The sequence below is a fragment of the Syngnathus floridae genome, unplaced genomic scaffold, assembly GCF_059516105.1.
Source record: "Syngnathus floridae isolate MCC-2025c unplaced genomic scaffold, RoL_Sflo_1.0 HiC_scaffold_66, whole genome shotgun sequence".
In the NCBI taxonomy this organism is placed as follows: Eukaryota; Metazoa; Chordata; class Actinopteri; order Syngnathiformes; family Syngnathidae; genus Syngnathus; species Syngnathus floridae.
In genome coordinates this window covers 169,560-176,398 of record NW_028284095.1, presented here as the reverse complement: position 1 = coordinate 176,398, position 6,839 = coordinate 169,560, and the positions used below count along the sequence as shown (strand labels likewise).

General features: G+C 52.6%; 1 protein-coding gene and 1 long non-coding RNA gene across 3 annotated transcripts; both read right to left on the bottom strand.

Moving 5' to 3' along the window:
- Positions 1–1,379: 1,379 nt before the first annotated feature.
- Positions 1,380–4,625, bottom strand: LOC148378086 (janus kinase and microtubule-interacting protein 3-like). Of its 2 annotated transcripts, none has more exons than XM_088368019.1 (12): positions 4,356–4,625; positions 4,201–4,271; positions 3,960–4,064; positions 3,504–3,815; positions 3,220–3,282; positions 3,035–3,133; positions 2,712–2,945; positions 2,526–2,591; positions 2,396–2,464; positions 2,242–2,319; positions 1,952–2,185; positions 1,380–1,872 (listed from the first exon to the last, which is right to left on the bottom strand). In XM_088368019.1, the coding sequence occupies exons 4-12, from the start codon at positions 3,570–3,572 to the stop codon at positions 1,756–1,758; spliced, it is 1,029 nt and encodes a 342-aa protein (XP_088224145.1). In that variant the 5' UTR covers positions 3,573–3,815; positions 3,960–4,064; positions 4,201–4,271; positions 4,356–4,625; the 3' UTR covers positions 1,380–1,755. The 2 variants fall into 2 exon arrangements, with proteins under 2 accessions (XP_088224145.1, XP_088224144.1); XM_088368018.1 differs by having other exon boundaries at positions 2,706–2,945; positions 3,504–3,813.
- Positions 4,626–4,945: 320 nt separating this feature from the next.
- Positions 4,946–6,087, bottom strand: LOC148378085 (uncharacterized). Its single transcript, XR_015856201.1, has 3 exons — positions 5,942–6,087; positions 5,704–5,817; positions 4,946–5,472 (listed from the first exon to the last, which is right to left on the bottom strand). It is a non-coding gene; the product is annotated as an uncharacterized LOC148378085 (long non-coding RNA).
- Between the last annotated feature and the right edge of the window lie 752 nt (positions 6,088–6,839).

The window sequence follows — 6,839 nt, the reverse complement described above, 5'->3', positions numbered from 1 at the left end:
ACGCCCACGGATTTAAATTTGGGCGGAAGCTCTTTCCATTGGCGTCGTTTTCGCGTATAGCAAATCCGATTGGTTGGGAAGGGGGCACGGTTATGCAGCCGAGGAGTCCTGTGATCGGTGGGATGTAAAGTAGGCGTCGACGTCACGTCCGCGTCACGTGACCACGACGTGGCAGACGTCAAATAGCAACCGCTGTTTTGTTTAGTAGACTTACAGTTGTTATGCATTGACATAATGGCGCACACACCAAATAGATTTAAATAAATTAAATAATTCTTCTGCCCACTCTCTTTTAAACAAGTTAACTCTCCCCGCGGATTTGAATTCCGGCGAAAGTTACGCCCATCGACGTCACGTATGTCACGTGACCACGACGTGGCAGATGTCATATAGCAACCGCTGTTTTGTTTAGTAGATTTACAGTTGTTATGCATTGGCATAATGGTGTGCACTCAAAATAGATTTAAATAAATTAAATATTTCTTCTGCCTACTCCCTTTTAAACAAGTTAACTCTGCCCACGTCCATTGACGTCTTGTCTGCGTCACGTGACCACGACGTAGCGACGTCATATAGTAACCGCTGTTTTGACCAGTAGACTTAGTTATTATGCGTTGACATAATGGCGCACTGGTTAGCATGGCCACCTCTTAAGCATGATGATGCGGGTTCGACGCCTGATCAATGTTAGCATGGAGTGAGCTGAAGTGCATGGCGCTGAAGATTTGAATCTTTGAAATGCGCTGAGGTCTGACATATCAGGCAGAATGGTTTGCCATCACGTTCAACAAAAAATAGAAACTTTCCCACTCTGATTAAAACGTCCTGTGTTCATCTACGTATTTTCGTTTTGCTGTGCATCTTTTCCCTGCCATTTCGAGAGCCCAATTGACACTCATAGTTTAAAGAAATGTGTTTGCCCATCCTACTTTGTGGAATTTCACCACATGCGCTTTTGACCAAAATACCAAATTGAACTCAAGTGAAGCCAACACGCACAACCCCCCCCCCCCCCACACACACACACACACACACACACAAATGTTGATATGAACATAAAAGAGCCGCATGCGGTTCGGGAGTTGCGGCTTGGCCAAACCTGTACTATACAACTTTATTTGTATAAAATTTTCACAACAGCTGTCACACAAACAAAGCGGGAAAAACCGAAGACGTGCGTGTTCCGCCCACGCTGGATTTATTTGCACCTTTGAAAAGACACCGTATTGCCGCAGATGTGGCAAAGAGTACTTTTGGGCATCTGAGACGGAAGGATGTCCAAAGCATCACGTCACCTGCTCTGGTAGGCATGGTGGTGGGACGTTGAGGTCAACCGCTTTGGGGTTGGCTGACTCTTTGATCGCAGGATGCCACACACTTGAAGACAGAAGCAGAAAAGCAGAGCTAAATGCAAAATGTACTCACCGGTGACTCCAATTTTTTTCCCCCCTGAAGAAACAGCTGGACGGGTGGCCCCGGCTGGCCAGTGGGACTCTTGTTATTCTGACCCTTTTTAGTGCGCGTTTGGGGCAACAACCGTTTTTTGTGGCGCTCTCTTCTGGTTCAAAAGTGCCCTGCATGTGAATTTGCTTTTCCTGCCTTCTGATTGGATGAGCGCCGGTGTGACGCGGTGCCTCTGTCACCGTGGCGGGGGGTATACGTTGGCATCGGAGCGTCTGCCAACGTCTGAGACCGGCTGGCAGTGTATCGGAGGTGTCGAGTGCGGTGCCGCTGGAGCTCACTCACCAGCTGGTGTTAGGGCCACAGAATGAAGGCCAAGGAGAAGAATAGAAAGAGAAACAGAAACTTCTCCTCCAATTGTTTGATTTGTCTCTTCTGAGCTTCGATGAATTCTTTCAGCTCTTTGTTCCTCTAGGACGGACAAATGGAAAGTGGCATTCAAAAGCCAGTAAGCGTGCAAGTAAGTGCCGGGCTGGCTTTGGGCCCTTACCTGTTGCGCGCTGTGCAGCAGATCCATTCTCTCTTGGAGGATGCAAGCGTCGCGCTCCCTCAACTCGCACATCAGGGCTCGCTTCCATTGGTCCACGGCGCTCCTAAGCTCTTCTCTCTGATCCGCCGTCAGCACGTCATTCACGCCAGCGTGGCTGGCTTTTTCGCCGTCCGTGGCGGGGCAGTCCCGCTGCGGTAGCGCCTCGTACAACATGGCCTCCAGCTCCAGGATCCTCTGGGCCGCAATCCTCGTCCATCAGTGGTCCGGCGGGAGATTTGAGGGCGGCTTACCTTATGAGCCTGGTCCATGGAACACTTCCTGAAGTCCAACTCTTCATCCAGGTAGCCCTTCTGCTTGCAGAACATATCCTAGCACAGCTCAAGGTCAGAATTGTTGGGGCACATTGCCGGAGTTCCCCTTGGCTGATGTCGCGTGTCTGTCTACCTTCTCACTTTCAATGTCCAACATCTTCTGTTGAAGTGCTGACTTGGTCACTTTGATGTATTCTAACCACTGAGGAAAGGCTGCTGTCACATAAACAGAATGCGAGAGCGTGCGTGGACGTGCGCGTTACCTTCTCGGCTAGGGTGAGAAGGGTCCTGGCGTGAATCACGACCACCTGCTCCTCGTTGGTGAGATTCTGCAAGAGCCCAAAGGCACAGCGTCAACAAGCTTCTTTCAGCGCAAAGCCTTCCAAAAGTCACATTTGAGCCGCCGAGTCTCGTGGAGTGCGAACATAAGGAGTTCGACATACACTTACGGCGTTATAGCCCAGGATGTCCAGCTTCTTCATCAGATCACTGATGACGATGTCCGGGGGAAAGGCGCAAGGAGCAATGTAAGGTGTTCTGGGACCTCGGGTTAAGGTTAGGGTTGCGAGGGACGCCTTACGTACGCTCACGCCCTCGGCCTCGCAGTAGATCTGCAAAGGGCTGAGGCCGTCTGGGAAACGGACTTGCAGAAACTTCAAGACGGGGGAGCGCCACTCCCTCTCCTGAAAGGCAGAGGCATGCATCCGTCCGTCCGTCCGTCCGTCCGTCCGTCACATCTCTGGCCTCAACACGCTTGTGCGAGTCTTCCCACCTCCAGCTCCAGGATGCGGAACTCAAGCAGTTCGTTTTGGTCTCGGATATCCTGGATGTGCTCTTTCAGACGCGCTTCTTCCGCCTCCATCCGCCTGACCTGAAAAGACAGTCAGACCTCATCTGCGGGGCTTCCCGACAGGTGTGACGCCAAGCGACTCTGCCCAGCGCCTTTCTTTCCGTCACCTTTTCGGCCAACTGCTGATTGCTCTGACGCAGCAGCTGCTTCTCCTCCACCCACTTGACATTCTAGAAGAGACAAACGCGTGGACAGCTTTGGAATGTTGTGTCATTTTCATCCACAAATTCTTTGGTTGACTGGAAAATGACATTTGCTTTTCTCCGCATTTTCCCAGCCACGTTCGGGGGGGGGGGGGGGGGGGGGTTGGTCCAGTAATGCCAGACGGATGAGTGACTGAAGAATGTAGCTATTTTGTCTGAGAAAAAGGTGTGCTCATTGATGAGCTTACCTGTCCTTGTTGCTTCAGCGCTGACTCCAGATCTGCTACTCTGCTTTGATAGTGACCCATTTCTACCATCAGCTTTTCTCTGGTCTGAAAGGAGGAGGAGGGAGGCTCCTCCTCCTCCTTTCAGACCAGAGAACACCCGAGGCTGGGTGAGAACGGGGAGGCTGCGACCCGGCCGGGGGTTGCGGGAAGGGGCGCCACCTTGATCTCCTTCTCGGCGTCGTAGTCCCCTTTCGCTGGTCTGGGCTAGCAGAGCGTAGGCTCGTTGCAGCGCTTGATATTCTTGCGTCAGCTGGCGGTAGCGAAGCTCCGCCTCTTCATGCACACACCAATGCAACACAGCACTAGTACCAGAATCAGTCAGACCGGCGACAAAGCACCCGCGACGCAAAGACGAGTCCGATTCCAGGCTGAAGAGGAATGTTTGGTGCCAATACGCTGGCAGAAATGGCGGGCTACCTCTTCGGGTTCCGTGTCGGGGGTTCTGTCGGAGTGAAAAGACAAGGACGATCCGTCCGAGTCCACCAACACGTCTTCGTCGTAGCCGTAAAATGTTTCGATGACCTGCGGGCGCGGAAGCAAACATCTCTCTGAACAAACTGAAGCGACACCTCACGATGAATCGACGAGAGGAACGATAGCGAGAAAAAGGCCATTTCATCTTGCGCAACACCAAGCAGCCGCAAACAAACAGACTCACCTTGCAGGACCTCACGCTTTGTTCCTCCTCAGAGATTCTCGACGTCGGTATCGTAGCAGCAAATCTCTCTCCTGTCGACACAAATAATCCGCCTTTGAGATTCTTTGGATGCAAAGGGAACGAACGGCTCCGGCGCAGAAACAAACGCGACTCACAATGACATTTCTGACATGAGCTCCTGTCTCCAGAGCCTGAAAAACACGTCACCGGCGATGATTGGAGGGACGCTCGTCTTTTCCAAAAGTGACAACTACAGGGTGTGTCAGGGTTTTCCAGATTATCTTTATCGTATCATTGTGTTGCTTTGACTTTGACTGCGACCTGTAATAAATAATATTATTTATCCCTTATTTATCCCTATCGCTTATCCCTTCCTACACAAAGTCGTAAAACACCCCTTGCTATGTTTTGACTAGAGGTCAAGGGCTTCCTCTATTCAATCCACTCTTACACCCACCCTGTTTCTCTTAATTAAAATGCTCGTGCAGGAGCCGAGAGTCAGACTTCATTCGTACAACGGATGGACTCTCCACCTGCAGGTGTCCAAAAGAACTTACTTGTCTCCCGTGTGGTTCTTGCAAAATAAGTTGGAGCGAGCGCAACTCTAACAGGGTGCATTTTGCCACTAGCTGCCTACGGACAATGACGTCGCGCTCGCGGCTCATGGTTGACGGGCTGAGCAGCCGGGCAAGTCCGTCGTTTTCAGCGCACAGCGAGTGGCAAAGGCGCTGACAAAACGGGAGCTTTGAGCTGCTGAAAACGGCAAAACAAGTCTAAAGCGTGTTCAAACGCGTGCGCACAATGTTCCTGCTTGAAAGGTCGGAATTTAAGGGGCCAATTTTTTGGATGGCGGCCGCCGGCCAAGCTTTGGACGGAAAAGGTTTCCTGGCGACAGCGAGCGAGCGCGGCGCTGCCGTACGTGCACCGAGTCGCCTGCCTGAAGACCTTGGACAAGTCGTCGATGATGTGCCGCTGCTCCACAACTTGAAGGAACTCCATTTCACCGTCCTGCTGGCCGCAACCGCGGTCCAGGTCATTGAGCGAACTAGGCCTTCTCTGTGGAACACAAATGCAGTGGACTCTGTTGGCACGCCGCCGTTGTCCGCGTCGACTTACCAAGCTTGCCATCTCCTCGTTCTCCTGGGTGACAAAGCGCACTTTGTTTTCAAGGCGACACAGCACCAGCGAGAGTTCTTCATTCTTCCTGCTCAGGCGTTTGTTTTTGTACAGGAGTGGCAGAAACTGGCTTTCTGTTTCTCTCAGTCGCTTTAGCTGCAAGCATGAAGTGCGGGATGTGAAAGACGCACAACACGCGGGCCAGAACGTATCCATTCCTTTTGCATCGGTTTGAACGGAATCGTGGCTTTGGCTCCCAATAAAAGACATCTACCAGGCAACCGACTCGCCGCGCCGCTCAACTAATAAGCAAGCGCAATGGGTGCCTCGCTGGATGGCGCGCATCAAACGTAGCGCAAACCTTCAAGCGTGCCGTCAATAAATTACCAGTTCATTGCGCTCTTCAGAAAGCAGGGCGTTTCGATCCTCCAGTTTCCTGATGACTGCGCTGAGCTCAGCGATTTTCAGATGAAACCGTCGCGTGTCCCGATCCTCCTGAGACTGAAAACGCCCCGCAACACACACACACAAGCACTCGTTCAAAGTTCAAAACTGTTTTTGTGCTACCTTCCTCCAGCAACGAACTAAGTCATGCGTACTGCAAGTGTGTGATGAGGTGGCTTACGCAATGAAGAGGATTGCTAGTAGCGGCGTTGACCCCACTTCCAGGGTAGTTTAGGCCCGCCCTTTGGGAATCCCTCAGGGCAGCGATCTGCTGCTCGGCAGCCTGAGTCTGCAGCTGAAGGCGGTGGACGTGGCCGGCCCCAGGGCTTCATCCAAAACACTAACCGCTCTGTCTTTCAGCTTGATCTCATCCGTCTGGATGTACAAACGGGGAGCGCTCAGGCAGGCGGGCAAACTCATTTGCCAGAATTGTGACAAAAACAAAGAGAGCAACCGGCCAATTTTTTTCTGGAATCGACTAGAACACCTTTGCTGTGACAAAAGCGAAGCGAGCAACCGGACATTTTCTTCTTGTGAAATAGAATAGAATAGAATGCCTTAGGTGTCATTGCACTGCAGGTATACAACGAAATTGGGAACATAGCCACGCACCGCGCATCTGATCAGTCCTACCAGTCGGCGGATCTCCCTCTCGCAGTCTCTCTTGGTTCGGCTCAGCTCCTCCCGATGCTGGTGATGAGCCGATCGGAGCTCGGCCGCTCGGGACTGCCAGGCCTGCTGGGCCGCTGCCAGGGCTTCTTCCGCGCTCCTGGTGGAGGCGACACCGCTCGGTCTCCCGACACCGCCGCGTCTCCTCCACCTCCGCCAGCAAAGCGCCCCCCCTCCTCACCTGAGCAGACATTGCGCCACACCGGGCCGTTGAGACCGCAACGGAGCGCCGCGACGCTTACTGGGGACAAGCTACACAATACGGTAGCGGCCGCATCGAAGCCCGACGTGGCGTGCGGCTAGTCAGACACGGATAGAGCGGATCACCTTGTCCATGGAGCCGTCCCTCAGGCTGAGGACCAAGGCATTCAGTCGCTGGATCTCTCCATCTTTGATTTTGATCACTCTCA

Bases quoted from the DNA above. Each gene is read 5' to 3' on its own strand.
- LOC148378086 (XM_088368018.1), bottom strand. From the start codon at position 3,572: ATGGTAGAAATGGGTCACTATCAAAGCAGAGTAGCAGATCTGGAGTCA. The intron at 2,592-2,705 runs GTATGTCGAACT...GGGCTCTTGCAG, and splicing joins TGGGCTATAACGCCGTAAGT to AATCTCACCAACGAGGAGCA. The intron at 2,465-2,525 runs GTAACGCGCACG...GCCTTTCCTCAG, and splicing joins TTCTCACCCTAGCCGAGAAG to TGGTTAGAATACATCAAAGT.